Below are 17,874 nucleotides of genomic sequence, written 5' to 3'. Positions count from 1 at the left end.
CAGTGTCTCAGGCAGCTATTACACCTGCTTTGTGGAGCTTTTGAAGAGATGAATGTGAATTCCAGATCAAACATAGACCAGAAGTAAGCAAACATCTATGAGAAATTGATTCCCCCCCTCACAGTAACGCGTGTACATACGATATTGTGATTAAATTCCTGCTTCCCTCCAAAGAAAATGCTTAATGGCCCTGCCTGTGCTACGGTGAAAGCAATGGTGGCGGTGCACTTTCCACGAACTGAGCCGAGAAACCACCGGTGATTTCATGTTTTGCAGTAAACACGACAGGATTCGCAGAATGGCAATTCAGACTGAAGCAGAGTGGAGAAATGGATTAGCCACGGCGTTTGTTGCCAGTTAATATCTTCATTGGTGAAATGCTCTTAGTGCTGCGTGACGCACTCATTGGAGGGAAAGAGCAATTAGAGATTTTTAAAAAAAAATGCCTGATGCAAGGTTATTAAAAGATTAGCTTCACCTAGTTTCATCTCAACACAGCCTGTGTTTGTTTCGTTTAGGAACAAAGACCCTTTACAAGAGGAGGCAGGGAGAGGTTTAATCGCATAAGTGCATTTGCAAAGATGTTAAAGAAGTGTTTTTTTTATGGCTCATTTGCGTAGCTTTTTTTGCCCAATTGTTGTGCTTTCAATTAGAAATAAATGTCTTCGTTTGCAAAAGACATTTCTAATATTGTTGGTTATGTATGTATGTAATATTTATTTATATAAGTAGCACTGACTCACAATAGAAAAGACTAAAATGAGCAACTCCTGTAAATAAAGTGGCTTAATGTACCTGAAGATGGGGTTTTACAGTTATAATGCAGATCCATGGAGTTCATTTCCTCTGCACTGACTCTGAGCAAACGCTGCCCTCTTGTGGTTTTGTCACCTCACTGCATCAGTCAGACAACACAATATTTGAATAATCAGCTTTTTGTTTTTATTGAACTAAACTGGAGTTAACAAAAAAATTCTCCAGATGAAAAGTCGGCACCTCAAAACTCTGAGGTTAAAAAATAGAATAAAAAAACAATTACAAAACACTAGCAACACGAGAACATTACTGATGATGCTCATTACTATGTCCTGTTCTGCCTTTTTTGGATCTGGATCTTTCTCCTCAGTATCTGGTCAGGAACGAGGTCTGACTGTTTCACGTCTGTGTTCCCACAGCCAACCACAGGGCAGCTAGAGGACAGAGAAAAGAAGGGAGAGAGAAACACTGATAAGAGCATGATTAAATTTGCTTTCTTTTTGTTTTAATTTTATTTGTGTATTTGTGCCTCTCACTGTTAAAGGGGTCCTATTGTGTTTATTGTCCAACGTTATATATTTTATTGTGCAGTGCATGACACACTGGCCCTTTTTGCAGCCCCTCAATTCATCCACGGCCTGAAACGAGCAGTTTTGGTTCCTGTCACTTTAAGGATCTCTCTGTATAATGTGTAATAAATATAACCCTCATTACTGTGTGACAGAATAGTGATTATTTGTATGTTGCTCATTAGTAGACTGTTCTGTGAGGATGTGTACATGCATGAATCAACAAGTCCTCTCTATGACTTTGTAGGCATGCTGTGCTGAGCTAACGTTAACTCGGCACAAAAATAGACATAAGCCGTCAGAGCGTCTGAAGACTGAACTTTTGGCTCACAGAGAATATTTTTTTTGCACACATTTGCTTCATTATTTGAAACTTTAAGAACAGTCAACATTGTAACTCACTGACAGCAGGTGACATGCATAACACTGATGTTCTCATTGTAAAGCAAATATTTGGTCATGGCATTCATTTGGATGTTACTTAGATAGGATCCATAGCAACGACACTCCCTGACTCCAGCAGCCCTACACCGCAGGACAGTGCGGCCTGCCACACCACAAAAAGGACTAGCCCGATCCCACAGATCCCTACCAATATCCTGGTGCCAGACACCACAGGACACCCTCACAAGGCCTGTGACGCTGTAGCTGATTGCTGTGCACACTGAATATGACAGAAAATAAGGAAAAGCATAACAGGTCTCACTGAAGTGGTCAAACACCTGTTTAACCTGGTTATTTGTCAACTCTTACATTAAGTTACTAATTAACAACTAGATTTTCTTCTTCTCTAATAAGTGAATGATGTTGAAAACTCTTAAACACGACACACGCTTCTGTAACTGTTACATGGAAGTGTTGATAGCCCTGAAGACTTGACTCAGGGCTGTTACAGTATGGACAAGCAATGTCTGATGAAATATTACAGGTACCAGAGCATTTCATCAGTCACAGACTGTACCTAATTAAAAAAATAATAATAATAAATGACATGGCTTCTATAACTGAGCACAGTAAGCACAGTGGCCGCAGTCAGGACTCAAGACAATAGGTAAGTTTCTTTGACAACAAAACTGGAATTTCATCAGTGTTCCTCCAGGAGCAGCCACGTTTAATTCAATTCCAACATCAAAGCAGTGAAATAAAGAAGCTGTGAACTAAGGAAGTGTGCTGGTCCCGGTCCAGCCTGCAGAGTTGTTTACTGCTGCAAAGTAAAGAGTGTCTTACCAGCATTTCTTTTTCTGGCTCAGTCTCTTCTTGATCAGGCCCTGTATGGCCTCTTCATCATAGTGGTGGTTACACTTCTTGTTCTTCACCGGGTTCACCATTTCCACCTTGAACAGAAAAGATTAATGAAACACACACACACACCGAATATACAAATATCAAGACGGTTCTCTGTGTTTTTCTGATGCCGGAACGAATTCATTATCTTGATCAGAGATTAGACACGAAAAAGGAAATGTTTCGAAATAGAAACAGTCATTTATAATGACTGCAGATAAACTGTATCTTGCAGTTTGTTCTATTTCAGTTGATTCGTTGATCATCAGCTAAAACGGTCTATTTTTATTTTAAATGGTTTGATCAAAAACAGCTACAGTGAGCTCTGGTGTCTAATTAGATAAAATTTCCAAAGTTAAATCAGTTGCCTAGAGCCCAGAGAGTACGCTAGTCTTTCACTGCGACATGCTGATATGCGTTTAAGGTATTTAGATTCCTTTTCACTTCATCAACTATTTATTCTTGGACTGAAGAGTGCCAGAGTAACGGCTAGAGGAATATGTGACAGCATAAACAGATGTGAAGTTTGAAATAAACACACACACGCACACCAGAATCACAGAATAATGTACCTGAGTGAGTGGGCAGGTGAAGTTGTCTTGGCTCTGTGTAACGGCGATGTCCTCGTCTAGCTGCTCCATGTTCTCTGCCGACTCTTTGTTGGCTAAAGACACGACATACACGCAGTTTGTTTCCAAATGTCCAATCAAGGCTGATATATGATGAACTGAATCATTGAAAAGATGGCAGGAAAATATGCAGTGTGGGTTTGGATGAAATGACATCTACCGGATTTGGGAACATGTTTTAAATATTCATAACTAATCTTGTTAATAAAGGATTAAAAAAATATATACTTTCCCACAAAAATAATCTAAGTCCGCACTCTTTACCACCAAACTCTCGAACAAGACACACAGCCACACAAAGGTGAAGTAAATAACGCTGAGAATTTCAACAATGTTAAACCTGGGTCTTGGATTTAAGTGGATGTTACTTCAGTATGTACGACCACCTAAACATTGCTGTAGAGTAAGCACACCCCCATGGAAACAGCAACAGGGTGTTCCTTGCACTCTGGTGCCATATGTTACCCAGCGATGTCTACGTGCAAAGACAAAAGTTGAATGCACAGTTGGCATCTTACACAACCACACATAAAATAATTTCCTCTTTTATAGTCCTCCTTGAATTTCACAATATCTATTGTTGTTGCCCCTGCACAGCTACCTCAGGTGAACAACTCAAAGGTCATCCTGTGCCCAAGGTATTAAAATAAACAGGTTACCTTCTTAAACTTGTTCAAGATAATTATAAAATGCGAAAATCTTCAAAAACTGTTCCTCTACAGAAACATGAAGTGGTAGTTTCTTTGTTCCATGAGTGAACATTCGATAGGAAAAGCCTCATAGAACACATTCCCAGTATATGAGCTGTTCACATATAATCACCTTAGTTCACAGAGTTCACGCCACAATTATGTTTTCTCACATTTGTTGCCATGTCATTTTTAGGAATGAGTCAGCCTCTGAAAATAACATCACCCATGATTAGATTTAGCTTCCAACGTCTACAGAGAGCCTAAAAAGCGTGGGAATGTCTGTGGGAGGCCACCTTATTAATCGTGCCTGTAATGAGGACGACAGTGAAGAAGCTGAAAATAACAGGCTGACTGACAAACGTAATTATTCTACAGTAAACAAAAAAAAAGTCCCGTGTTTAAAATTAAGCTAATTATCCTGAAAAAGAGGACACAACTTAAGAGTTGTCAATCTCCTCAGCTAAGAAGTCGTCCTGTAGCTATTATTAAAAACCTTTCGTAAGTCGTGAATGCACTTGCGTCTCAGTCTGAGCCTTGACTCGCCACAGGCCTCACCTTGCATGAAAGAGTTCTTGATGCTTTCCTTGAAGGTCACTACTTTCTGGTGATTGTGCAATTCGGCATCAGAGAGCCTGGCGAGTCTTTCTGTGAACTGCTGCTTCACATTGTCCGACAGGCTGAACATGGCCTCTGGCTGCTGTGCTGTAACCTACAGTAAAAGAAACCACAAAAAGTAAACAAAAGGGTGTGTTAGAGTACTTCCTGGTCCTTTACAATTAACCAAGTTCAGTGTTTACCCTGATCTATAGCTAAATCTATACCAAGAGGCACAGTGAGCACTAAATCACCTCTCAGAGAATCAAACATCTTATTTATTGAAGTCCTCTTCCCGGTGACAAATCTTAAGATCGGTCCGTTCGTTTAGGTGATCAGACAAAAGCCGGGCTTCTCTCACCTCAGCTGTGACTTGTTGCACGACATCGACAAAGTGGTTGATCTCTCTGTCCAGCCTGGCACACTCCAGGATCATGGCCTCCATCTCTTTGATGCCGGGGTTCAGCTCTTCATCTGCACCTTAAAGAGGATGTGGGAAGTGTTCAGATCATGTAAACATACTTCATTGCACATCAAGATTAACAACAGATGTATTACAAATGTGTGCTATCTGATTATCTGATTATGATGCAGAATGATCCTTACAAGTAATACTAAGTACTTATCTATGGTTGATTTAATTCATTGCTATCAATAGCAAAGCATGACAAGTGCAAACTGATCAAGTTTCATTTTAGAAGCAGAAAAGTTCATTATTTTCCTCTGAATTGTAGACTTATTACTAATTTCCACCACTAATAACGCACTTATTAAGTCAATACAATTAACAGAAGAAGGATATCTATAAATATTCCTGCCTGGCAAGTGAGGGGAGACGAGCATCTTTTGACAGCTTGTGATATTTACCCTGAGCTTCCGCCAGGTCCATGGCCACATCTGTCACTATGTCCATTCCTGTCCCGATGTCCGCCTGGCAAGATTTCAAGCTCGACAGTGTTCCGTTAACAGCGGTCAGAGACATTGCGGTGGCTAACTCGAGTCCTCCTAAACTACAAACACGACAAACACAACCTAAAGTTGACTAGCTTACTGAACGTTAGGTTAGCATTACTTGCTAACTTCACCTAGCATACTTCCGCTTTTGTTAGCTGAGCTAGCAAACTGACGACTCATAGCGTGGATATCAAGTAGCAGGGTCTTAATAACTACTCGCCTGTTACAAAATTACTATTATAAAGTTACCAGGTAAAATAAAAATACACTAACGCTACGCTAAACCAAACTAATCACCCGCGAAATAAATTACAACGGCGCTTCTTATTTCCGGCTGTGCTTTTCAAAGTAAAAGCCCTCATCAAAAGATTCATAAGCTAAAGAAAAACAAAATAGTTTTTTTTTTAATGAACAATTGTGTTTATTAATGATTTTCATTTATAAATGGCACAGAGTGGTAGTAGACAAATTTGGCAAGGTAATTATGTACAATCTATTATTAGTGCAACACATTAATAGTCTAAACAACGAAATGCAAGTAACCAGTTCAACAGGCCCCCACATCTGACATGACACTGTAGAAAACGCACAGACAATCAAAGTAACAATGGCTGAATTCCATTTAGCTACTTTTGTTAGTTTAGTGCACACCGACTCTCTGCCCCGGCTTACTTGAACAAAGCAATTGTTAACGTTACTGGTAACACCTGTGCTTTATAGTCAAAATGTCTACTGTGGGAAAAAAAACAGCCCATGGCAACAAAAACAACATTTTTCAGATGAAACGCTTCATCCAGATCTTCACAGTATTGTTCTGAACTCGTCAAAAATGAAACTGGGCACGTGAGCTTCAGCCACCTTCAGAAAACAGAAAGAAATAAAGAGAAATATGGGTTATTATCACACAGAAGATAGAGATTTACAAGATATGGTGATTAAAAACATTTATAATTGAGTCTTATTATACAGTTTGTTTTATATTATCTCACAGCTACAGAGTATTAGACCTAAATATGTAACACATTCTAAATACACTAAATTAGAAACACAATCTTATACAGCATCAGTAGTTATCATGTGAAAGTTGTCCCACCTTCCGTGACAGTTTTGTGTACTTCACATAGTCTTCAAGGAACATCAGAGCCCCCACCACATCAGAAGGCATGTCAGGGATTTTCTGACTATAATGAGAACAAATGGAAACACACATTTAAGTTTGTGAGCTATAACAGGGTGCGTTTAGTATCCAGCAATAAGAAACAAGATGACTGATATCAAAAAGAAGTCTCTTTTGTTACCTTGTGCACTGCTCCATGATGGAGCGGATGAACTGGCCAATGAGGGCCAAGAACTGCTGTGTGTATCTGGAGTGGAACTGCTTGAGCAGGGTGAGCAGGCCGAGCACCAGAGGAGGCCAGTCAACTGGGTCTGTTGCTTTCCTGCAGGTCATTCCTGGCAAAAACACAAAACAGTTCCCAATCAGTTTGATAAGACATATGACGCAGCAATGGTTTTATCAATGAAAGAAAAGAAACCCACCTTGGTTTTTGCTGTACTGAAGTTTAGGTAGCTGAGCAATAATAAACAGGAAGTTGATGAGGGGGAAGTAAGGAAGGCGCTTGGTGGTAATGTAGATCTGAGTGAAGCATAAACAGAGAATGAATAAGTTTTACTCCAGGTACAATGTGAGATCAAGGCTATATCGTTATGTGGATAGCAATGCATATAAAATTCCAACCTTGTTGAGTGGGTTGTGAATGCCGGCGGCCTCCAGGTAGGCAGTGATCTCATACAGAAGAGTGTTGTCCTCTTTAGGGTAGGGCAGGGATGGGTCCTGGTAGTGGGCCTCAATGTCTGCCAGCAGAGACCTGGCAAGAAAAAAAAAAGTAAAGGAAAACAATTAGCTTGTCATTGTTCTACATGTATGCTTCATGTATGGCAAAGTCAAATATCTTCTCTTGAATGCCAACAGCAATTTAGTAGTCTTGTACTTAAGCCGATAAACCATGAGAAACAGCAGCATACAGTAAAATAAATCAACAAAACCAACAAAAAAAGACACAGTTATAGAGATATTGCTAAGACTTCACTGACTTGTTGATGTTTTCCAGGGCAGCAGCCAGATGTTTGGAGTCAAACTTGCAGGAGTAGTTTAGCTCATTTGCAATCTGCTGTCTGAGAATCTGCATCTGACCAACCTATAAAAAAACAAAACAACAACACAGGCACTTCCATTATGTCAATGTCATCTTCTCTTCATAGCAAATTTGCACGGGAGAACAACATGGACCAGTACCTTCATGATTGCTTCCAGGTATCCACCCCAGATCTTCTGGGACTTGGCCACAGCACTGCTGTACACTTTGTTGGCATTGGCTACAGCAACAACAAACAATGAACAGAGTGTGTACAAGGAATATAACACATCAGATCACTATTATAGATTTCATGTACTCACCAACAATGCCTTGGATTGGGTTGACAGCACCCAGCATGGTTTTGAAGACATCCACCACAGCTTTGTCCTTCAGGATGGTCTTCTGAATCATCGTCAGGAAGTTCTGATGACACAAACAGGTGGCAAATATACTCAGTTAAATGCAAATGTGTGCTGATGATATGATAAAGGCTTTTCGGATTTCAGGGTTTCCGCTGATTACCTGAAGTTCCTTGACAATCATGAAGCAGAGGAGGCGGTCCAGTCCATTGAGGCCAAATGTACCCAGAGTGTTCTGGATCTCCGAGAACAACCTGTTGTTGGTCACCTCCTGGTGGCTCTTAATGTCGTACCAGGTGTTCATCTGATCAATGTAGCATGTTACCCTGTATGAAAACGTATCTCAGGTTAGATTTGGCACCTATATACAGTATGTGACCAAACCGTTTATCTCCATTTTCAGGTTCAAGTTTAGTTGTTCTTTCAGTAGGATTTCAGCAACGAGGCCTTCCGACATACTTTGGATCAGTGATTCGGAGGATCTCTCTGCAGAGACGACCAATGAAGGTGGCAGACTCATCCACAGGGGGAAACTTGGGAATAGGAATGTGGGTGGACTGGTGCACACTCTGCCAATCCTGGATCTAAATGCAAGCAAAGAACAAGCCAATTCCTATTAGCAATAACCAACCAATCAACCAGAGTATTTCCTTCTGATTAAACTTTGATGAAAGGTACATTAATTATTCAGGCCTGTTCACAAAAACTGCACACAGCATGCAAATGGTGTTCATCCAGACCTTGGTCCTGAGAAAACTGTTGCACTCCTGTTCCACATTGTAGTTGATAATGCGGGACACTTCCTCCTGCCAGATCTTAAGGCCATAAATGCTGACGTAGTCCTGGATGTACTCAAACGACCTGTAGAAGCCGTCCATGGTGGCTGCCATCTCTTTTAGCTTGGGCATCAGTTCACTGGACTGAGAGAGTCGGACATTATACTCTGGTTTAGTCTCATGTTTTATATTTCAGGTTATAAATAGTGAGCCAATGAGAATATGGTGTTAGTTGTTGGTGCCAGAAACTTGTAGATTGATAATGTTTTAAAATACACATACAGCTATCAGCAGTTCATTGATCTGATATCTCACCTTAGCCTTGGGGTTGAAGATTAAGCCTTTATGCAAAGCATAAGCAACCCTTTTCACCAGCTCCTTCCTGATGCCATCCTCCAGGAGCTGCTTAGGATCCACCTAGAACATCACAGCATGTTAATAGCGCAACCTGTACCCGGCCAGAACCAAACCCTGAACACTGGAAATAACGAGAATGCGCTGCTTACAATGTAGACAGAAACCTGACTCCAAACTCCAAATAACTTTATCACAGCGTTTACCTTAATGATCCCAACCAGAGTAGTCTTCATCATCAAGATGCCCTCAGTGAAAATAGAAATGTCGTGAGTGAGTTTCGCCACCTGCAGTCACATAAAGCAAAAGGATGTTTAGGCACAGGCAGAATCCACAGAAAATTAATCAATTTAACCCTTTATGGGGCAAGGAACCATATATGGTAACGTCAACACACATTTCAAATTGCGTCCCTGTGCCTCTCAGTGAGGTTTAGAAGCATGTGGTTTTCATGCAGCCAATCAGCAAAGATCAAGGCAACATTCTCGGGTCAAATCAGGGTCAAATGTGGTCTGCAAGGTCCACCTCTGCGTGAACGCTGAGCATAACTGCTTTATTAGGTACCACGAAGAAGTGGTCTAATGTTGTCTAATGTGATAATGTGAATGTTGACAAGTGCCTGAATCAGCACTTATGTTCTAATGCTCTGAATACATGTTTACAGTTGTTTACCACTTGAGGGCAAGGAACCATATATGGCAAATTCACTAATCCATGAAAATCAAGCTTAGTTTCTCCATGAAAATGAAAAATTTAAAGTAAAAAAGTCTTTTTCTAAAGGGTTAATAAGAATATATTGGGATAAACTAATTAAAAGGTATTCAACAATAATGTTAGTAAAAGACGCATTTGCATAATAACTTTAAATTTGAATCTTTTTCAGATGTTCGGCCGCATTTCAAATTAAGCCTTACAAAAATGAAAATGCAACTTCAGTAGTCCAAATTCTAATTAATGCAGTTCAAGTAAGCCTGCTCAGCACAATCTGTCTCCACATCAAGCTTTCATTTCTCATTTGTATTTCACATCAAAAGCTGCGGGGTACGATTGAAAACTACTCAGAAATGGAGAGAATACAGCAGATGAGTTGACATCAAAACAGAAAACCATGAAGCCTCTCATCTATGTTCCTCATTTTATAAAATATCTGGAGTTTTTTATTATTATTAATATTCTTTGCCTCAGTGACAGTCTGAACAATGCTCAAGGAGCAGGAGTCAACCACAAGAGTTGTTTTACTTCATAGCGAGCCCCCAACTGGGAGTAGTCCTTCAGCTTGTCCTTATCCAGCCGAGTGGGCACCTCCATTATGTCATGGATCTGAAGTTTGATGATTTTGGCCAGGGAGGTGAACATGCTCTCGGGGATAATTTGCAGCACCTGGAAGCCAGAAGATAAAAGACCCACTCAGAATTTCAATATAAATCTCATGTATTTTCAGGGATTTTTAAGGCAGGGTGATTGAAATTAGTCCTAAAACGCAGATGGTACATGATGAAAAGTCTGCTAGCATTAAGTCACACAGCATGCAGCTGCAATCTAAAGGTGCACATCTATTAATTACTTCTTTTTGGGCAAAATTAACTAAACAAATGGTTCTAGTAAATGAATCATTATTGTAGCTGCTACTGCACAGACACTGTACAACAATGGGCAGCATTCAGAGCTCATTTCTTAAGGCTCTTTCAGGGAACTGCCGGACATAGGCAACCTACGCACGTAGCCTACGCCAATGTGAGCCATTTACACTTGTGTGCTGATCAGTCTGGCTGGTTTTTTAAGATGTCAGGTGCAGACAATACTGCATCTTACTGTACCTTTCTGACATAAGCCACCAACTCTCCAGAATAAAACTGCGAAACACTCAGCAGGTCAGCACTATTGGCCTGGTTGATCCGCAGCAATGGAAGATCCAGTGCAGATGCCAGCTGGTCACACAAACACAAAATAATAGTTTTAAAATCACAAGGAATATTTCATATCAAATCCCAGTTATGGGAAATCATTTATTAATTCTTATTATTCTTTTAACAGCGTGTTGAACACACCTTCAGAAATGTAGCTCTCAGCTTGGTGACCATGGATGGGTTGACTCGGATGCTCTCCTGCATAATGGATGTAAAGCTGCAGAATGGAATAAAACATGAGGCAGGTGAGGCAGGTGAAACTGGTGAAATCGACAACACAGATAAATCATGAGTGAGTTATATCAAAGTCAAAGCAACTGCAGCTCTGTGGCCTTTCTGATGGTTTACAATACAGAAAGCTAAGCAGAATGTGTACCTGTTTTTTGGCTGGCCATATAAAAAAACACTTCTGTAACTATATGTACAGTAGTGAAGAGCTTTTAAGCAGCGATGGCAAAACATATGCCAGAAAATATGCTATTCGTGAGGCAATCAAACTTGTACATTAATGTATGACACCATACAAATTAATCTCCTATATGGTGAGTATTTTGTATAAAGACTAATAGTTTATCAGCATGTAAGTACCTGTCAATTATCTGCCATGCGTAAGACAGGTCTCCGACTATCTGCATGGTGATTAGGACTTCTTCTTTGATATTGATGGTGCGGATCATCTGGTGCAGGAACTTCCTCGTGTCGGCCAAAAACTGACAGACCTGCAGGTTGGACTCAAGCTGGTGGAACTCCTGGACCTGAAGGCCGAGAGGAAAACATTTTATAGACACGCATAACTGTAGTGGCAGTGTTATTGTCTTGGACCTTAAAATAAAAAAAAGAGTGTAATGAGGGAATAGTTGATTGTGTTGTTAGTGGCAATCTATGTCGCAGCATTTGCAAATTTGGGGAAGATAACAATAAGGGACATACAGCAGAAAATGAGACCACATTTCTACTACGCATTCTTATTTCTATTTATATATATTTAATATCAGTTTTATTTGTTAACTCTACACGAGGCAAAGTTAGTTTAAACTGAAGCAATATGAAAATGAAAATCCATGGTGAAATAAAATCGTCCCGCTCACCTCGACGAGAGCCTGAATCAGCTGCACTGTCTTCCTCCCAGCAGCCGTAGAGTCCTCGTAGTTCAAAGACTCGATCTGCTTTGAGATCTCCCTGAACCAGGCCTGTAAATTCTCTGTGAAGGATTTGTACAAGTGGAACAAACAGCCACAAAATGTTATCAAATTGTGCTCACAAGTGGTGGTTTGGCCACATGTGTTTATCGGTTAGAGTAAAATGTAAGCATGACTGATGTCATTTTAATCCGCCTCTCTCTCTGCTTGTGTACCTTCATGTTTCCCTGCCTCTCTGAACACCTTTGAGGTATGTTTAAGCTTTTGTGCGCTAAAGTAATCCACGCCACTCAAGGTATAAAACGGTACATGGCTGCAGCTCCTGTGGTCAAAACCACTTGTTTTCTGTGTGTAATCCTTCACCTCACCCTGGCCAGGCAGCGTGACTCACCGTTTTTCTCCACCCTGGTGAGAGGTTTGACACCGGAGAAGACTTCGGCCAGCTCAGTCATTCTCTCTGAGCCCTCCTTCTTGTAGCTCTCCCACTTGATCTGCTTCTCCAACAGCATCTGCTTGAACATCTGGAAGAGGGACAGCGCAGATGCTAAGTCGGCAAGGAAGGATTAGCCAGATGAGATGTGCAATTAGAACGTTACATTTTTGTCCCCTCCTAATGATAGACTGGCTAGCCATATGCTGTTTCACTGTATGCTGATAAACAACAGGGAGGACACACCTAACGAGAAGCACAGTGTGAGGAATAAATCAGGTATTGATTTTACACTCCGACACCGTCTTAAAAAGAAGAAATTGTGCTTCAAAGAACAATTTCCATTAACTTCTCCCATACTATTTCATCATCCTTGACGTTATTGATGAAAAAGTGTCACCTCTTTGAGTGTGAACTCAAACTGAGCAGTGTCAAGCAGCAGCTGGAACAGGATCCTGGGGTTGTACTTGTCATTGAGCACTTGGTCCTTGATCTGACGTAGTCGCTTGTTGTTTAGATCGTAGGCTACGAGACACAAGATGTTTCAGTTAATTGCAAATCAACAGCCTATTTTTATTAACATCACTTTTCTACAGTAGAAGGCCAAGTTTGTCCTGTAGGAACATATAGGAACACACAGAGTAAGTAACCTCTCATTCATTCAGCTAATACAGAAAATGTGACAAATAATTATAATCTGCATTTTTTCATATTCCTTGACTTTGACGTGTTTGGATATCAGTTACAATCTCACACACACTTGAGGATTTATTTATTTATGTACATTGAGGTATTTAAAGGAAGAATCTGCTCCATATTCTCACCCGACTCTGCAGCGTGCAGCATCAGCCAGCGAATGGCGACGTTACAGTCCCTCAGGCAGTTGAGTAGTTTGGGAATGTTATCCAGTATGATCTCCTCCCTCAGGAAACCTTCCTTCAGCAGCTGCTGCACCTGAGGCCTCAGGCTCTCCATGCTGGCTGCATACCGAGTGGCCTAAACACGGTGATGATAGTGATGATATGCTTCTAAAATTAATGGACAATTAAATATGCATACCTTCACTATGAGAGGTTGTTAGGAAGACTGGAAATGTCTGTATGAAAGATTTTTCAGTTGTCTTTTCAAAAAAAGTTCAAAAATGTCCTTTCTGAGTCCCTCCCTGTCTTTTCATTTAGAAGTCACAGCGACTGACTTACAAATTCTGTGGACACAGTCATCTGTGCCCGCATGCATAAAATAGATTACTGAAGGAAAATAGATTAAAGAATCAGAAGACCCTGTGACATTGAAGCTAATGCATTTTTTAATACCTGCTCTTTAATGTTCGCAGAGTCCAGTGTGTAGTTGAGAGCGGTCTTGGCAGCTTTGTATGGTTCCCAGGCCTCCACCAGGTTCACTGTGATTCCCATGTAGATACTGATAACCTGCAGACAGTCAACATAAACATTTAACATAACTGAGACAAAACATTACATTACACTCAGCGTGACCCTGAACAATTCTACCGTCCAACAAATGTCTTACCCAGTTATCAGGGAAGTATTTGTCCACGATCTCCCTCATCTTGGCCTGCTGGGTCTGCAGTATGGAGGGGCTGAAGTAGAGGCAGACGTACAGCATGGCTGCCTGGTTGGCCAAGGCTGTGCTACGGTGCTCTGGTAGAGGATAAGCAGAAACCTGGCGGACAGAAGAAAAAAATTATTTGTCTGAGGAAGTTTTTCTACACTCATTTGTATTCATTGTTCAAAAGAAATGCCTGAAGTTCTTTTCAGTTTTTAGGTGCATTTTTCAAGTTTAAAGGCATATCTGCAGTGTTTTATGATAAGCGGACTTTTTCCTCATTCTCTGTGTTACACAGGTCCCTCTACTGATAGTGTTATACGAAGTGTAAGAGGCTGGAACAAGGACAGAAAAAGACAAATGGTTGGATAAGTGGATGAAAATGATAACTGATACTGAGTATTCTGAAAGTTATATCGATTAACAAGTTGGAAAAGTTGAATACACAGATGTTGAACTTACTGTCACATAAGACAAATGGAAACATCATTGGATCCATTTCAGTTATGTTTGCTCAAATAATGACTTGGCTACAGAGAATCAATTTGACAGATTTCTACGGTAAGGTCTCAAAAATCTCTAACAAATGTAATTTGAGGGGACAACATTTGTTAGGTTTATTAACTGTATTTGACCAAAGGTTTCTCACTTGGTTGTAGATGTCGTCTGAGCGCAGCCTCCCAATGACCATACTGATGAAAGTGGCACTGATGGGAACCCTTTGGAAGTAGCTCTCTGGGTAGTTGGCTGGTCTTTTCGCTCCGGGCTGGCTGGAGTAGCCGGTGCTACGCAAGAGCTTGCAGATGTCATCGAGGTTGGAGTCACCTGACGAGCGGGCGGCACTAAAGAAAGAAGACAAAATACTGCTTAAAACTGCTACCAACATTTGGAAGAAGTGTTGTTAATTCATGGCGATACAAAATGTTTCATTCCATTCAGCATGGCTCTGCGTAGAGCTTTAGTGAGTGTGTTCATCTGTGCACCTGGCATGGAGGTAACCTATGTACAAAGGTAAGTAAATGACTCAACTTCTGCAGTGGGAGAGCTCACTGTCTAACAGGTGAACTGAGTGCACGGAGCATGTGAGTCACAAAGAAAAGTGCTTATGGATGCGTGGGAGTGTGTGAGTCACATGCGCACCTGTATCTGTAATAGGAAACCAGCATCCTCTCTCTGACCTCCCCTTCAATTTTTTGATCAATAACCAGCAGCATGACTCCGTACAGATAGAGAGCTTCACACTGGGTGGAAAAAGAAAACACAATCAACTTTTGTAGTCTCTTCTCAGTTAGATCCGAGGTGTCGATTAAGGGCATACACGTTAATCTGCGAATCAGTGACGAAGGCAACTTAAGATGTTAGCATATGTGTAAGGTTGACTTGCTTTGTAGCGTCACATAATAAAAACTCATTTGTACTTATGTTACCTACCAGGAGCTGTTTTCCATCCTCATTCAGTAGCACAGTCTCCAAGGTCTGTTGAATATAAACACCCTCATAGAGGTCATCCAAATATCTGGATAGGAGGAAAAAAATAATGTAATAACATCTTTTTATACAGTTTTTTTTCTCCATCATGTTTTGTGACTTGAGAATCACAAAAGAGGGAAAGAGTCTGCCTCAAGGTCAAGGATTATGTTTATTTATTTGAAAGGGAAAGGATGAACACATTTTTGTATTCTTAAGGACTTAGTGAACTAAAGCCTTAAATATCCCCGTGCTGTCTTACCTGTTAAGATCAACTATATATTTGTGGACACTCTCAAAAGCCAGATAGAACCTCGAGAGAATCTCAATGTTGTTCTCTCTAAACTCTTCGTCCAAGTCCTGAAGCTCCGGTTTGGCTTCCAGCTTCCCCTCGTAATACTCAGGACCCTGGAGAGGAACCAACACAGTGAAACAATGCAAAGCAACAGTTTTTTGAAAAGTCACGACAGCCCATCAAAGGCAATAGGATAAAACGGTTTTGGGAGTGCTACTCTAATTCTCACCTTGAAGTAGCTGAAGTCACAGACAATGTCTCCATATTTCTGCTGGTCACTTTTGTCCTTGAGTCTAAAAACTGAAGGGACGAAGTCAGAGAGGCGCAAGAGCTCGGCGATGATGGCATTTCCTCTGGAAACTATCCTGAGGATGGCCTGGCCGCACAGGTTGTTCTCTGCCAGGAAGTCCACCATAGCGGCTGGAGAAGGAGGAAGAGGAGGAGAAGGAGGAGGAGGGGGAGGATGTAAAAGCAGGCGCACGCTGACACTGCGTTTTGTTTGTATGAAATTATCCAAATATTCCTGAAAAAAAGAAAAACAAGATAAAAAAGACAAACCATTTAGTTAAGTGAAATAAAATTAAAAAGTATACTTTAGAAAAAAAAACTGAAACAATTTGTTGTGTTAAACAAATGCTGAATACCATAGCCTTCATTAAGGTAAGATTTAGAGCAGGAATGTAATATTGAAATGCATTCATTTTTATTAGTGTTAAGAGTTAAGTTGTAAGGAGTTCAGGTCTTTATTCAGAATGAGATGTCTCCATGACTGTGAGTCAACAGCATTCACGAAGTTAAATCCTGAATTTCTTAGACTGTCCCTGTGGCCGTGACCATTACCCTCCATATTATATATATATAAAAGCAGCTGACTTAAACACTTCAACTGAAAATAGCCAACCCAGCCTATAGAAACTATCTGCACAAGTTCAACATAGGAATAGAAAAATAATAAAAAATTGAAAATTATCATGAACTCTAACTCATCCAGCCAAACAGTAACAGCTTTACAAGCTGCTTAGATAATAGCTTATTACATTATTTTTAGCAAATGTGCAGCATATGTAACATAATACTTCTAATAAGTCAGTTATTCGTATTCATAACGATCATTTTAACATGTTTTAATCTTGTCTGCGTCTCTGACATGTTAACATCGTCCACTTTCATTGAAAATAACTACCAGAATTTGCGGAGTTTAGTTATTATCCAGTCATGTGTTAAACCATTACCAGCAAGCTAACGTTAGCATGTAGCTAACTGTAGCTAGCTACTTTCATTTAAGCGTGAAAGACGCACGACATGTGAAATATTTCAAACACTATTTGGACAACTGACGTTTTTTGCATGTTAATGTCTGAATTCAAAGAATGAGGCATTTTTTTAAAAAAAAGTATAAGACTATAAGATAACATACTTGCCTCTGTGTAGCTCCTCTTTCCTGTTTACTTCCTCATGACCAATCACATGACTTGGCTGCTGGGTATGTTGGATTCTCTTCAGTCGGCGCGCCGGAGACGAGCGGGAACAACTTTGAAGTCCACCGGAAGCAAATATACTGTACTTCAGGAAGTTTTATTTCTTCACAGTTTTACAAAACGAAGTGATAAAATGTAAATAAGCCTAAATAATGAGTAAAATGTACTTACATTAATTAAAAAGTCGGCCATGCCTCCTCTGCAGACGGGTCAGGACGATCACAGGCACAGATGTTTGCATTGTGGCCTCTAGGTGGCGACAGAGATCCACTACAGCCTCATTTGATTTATCTCGCTGCTACTCCGCCACGCTGAGGTCACGCGTGAGCAGATTTGTGGCTCCACAGGGATGCAGTGATTTGCAGGGCTAAACTATGGAGGAGAAATTAAACCAACCCACTGCCTCAGAGATCAAACCACAGGGAAGACATGTAAACTCCTCAGGCCTTCAAGTGACTAAATATCCTCCTAAAATATACTCATTATCCAT

The 17,874-nt window shown here is 40.5% G+C and overlaps 2 protein-coding genes across 3 annotated transcripts; both read right to left on the bottom strand.

The window, feature by feature from the left end:
• Positions 1 to 140: 140 nt before the first annotated feature.
• nsmce2 (NSE2 (MMS21) homolog, SMC5-SMC6 complex SUMO ligase) lies at positions 141 to 5,848 on the bottom strand. Its single transcript, XM_084557516.1, has 6 exons — positions 5,392 to 5,848; positions 4,886 to 5,004; positions 4,486 to 4,639; positions 3,182 to 3,273; positions 2,553 to 2,659; positions 141 to 1,190 (listed from the first exon to the last, which is right to left on the bottom strand). The coding sequence occupies exons 1-6, from the start codon at positions 5,504 to 5,506 to the stop codon at positions 1,082 to 1,084; spliced, it is 696 nt and encodes a 231-aa protein (XP_084413642.1). The 5' UTR covers positions 5,507 to 5,848; the 3' UTR covers positions 141 to 1,081.
• Positions 5,849 to 5,893: 45 nt separating this feature from the next.
• Positions 5,894 to 17,581, bottom strand: washc5 (WASH complex subunit 5). 2 transcript variants are annotated; one of them, XM_084557514.1, is made up of 29 exons: positions 17,324 to 17,581; positions 16,136 to 16,429; positions 15,874 to 16,019; positions 15,576 to 15,660; positions 15,285 to 15,385; positions 14,794 to 14,986; positions 14,109 to 14,261; positions 13,895 to 14,008; positions 13,406 to 13,577; positions 12,982 to 13,106; positions 12,543 to 12,672; positions 12,101 to 12,213; positions 11,601 to 11,767; positions 11,154 to 11,229; positions 10,923 to 11,033; positions 10,345 to 10,485; positions 9,312 to 9,392; positions 9,067 to 9,168; positions 8,716 to 8,895; positions 8,435 to 8,559; positions 8,139 to 8,301; positions 7,937 to 8,039; positions 7,775 to 7,854; positions 7,573 to 7,676; positions 7,217 to 7,346; positions 7,018 to 7,114; positions 6,777 to 6,930; positions 6,572 to 6,659; positions 5,894 to 6,336 (listed from the first exon to the last, which is right to left on the bottom strand). In XM_084557514.1, exons 2-29 carry the CDS (start codon positions 16,319 to 16,321, stop codon positions 6,280 to 6,282), a joined length of 3,477 nt encoding a protein of 1,158 aa, XP_084413640.1. In that variant the 5' UTR covers positions 16,322 to 16,429; positions 17,324 to 17,581; the 3' UTR covers positions 5,894 to 6,279. The 2 variants fall into 2 exon arrangements, with proteins under 2 accessions (XP_084413640.1, XP_084413641.1); XM_084557515.1 differs by having other exon boundaries at positions 17,328 to 17,581.
• Between the last annotated feature and the right edge of the window lie 293 nt (positions 17,582 to 17,874).

The sequence above is a fragment of the Chelon labrosus genome (assembly GCF_963514085.1).
Source record: "Chelon labrosus genome assembly, chromosome: 12".
NCBI lineage: Eukaryota > Metazoa > Chordata > Actinopteri > Mugiliformes > Mugilidae > Chelon > Chelon labrosus.
The sequence above is the reverse complement of the archived record's forward strand: the minus strand, read 5'-3'. Positions and strand labels throughout refer to the sequence as shown.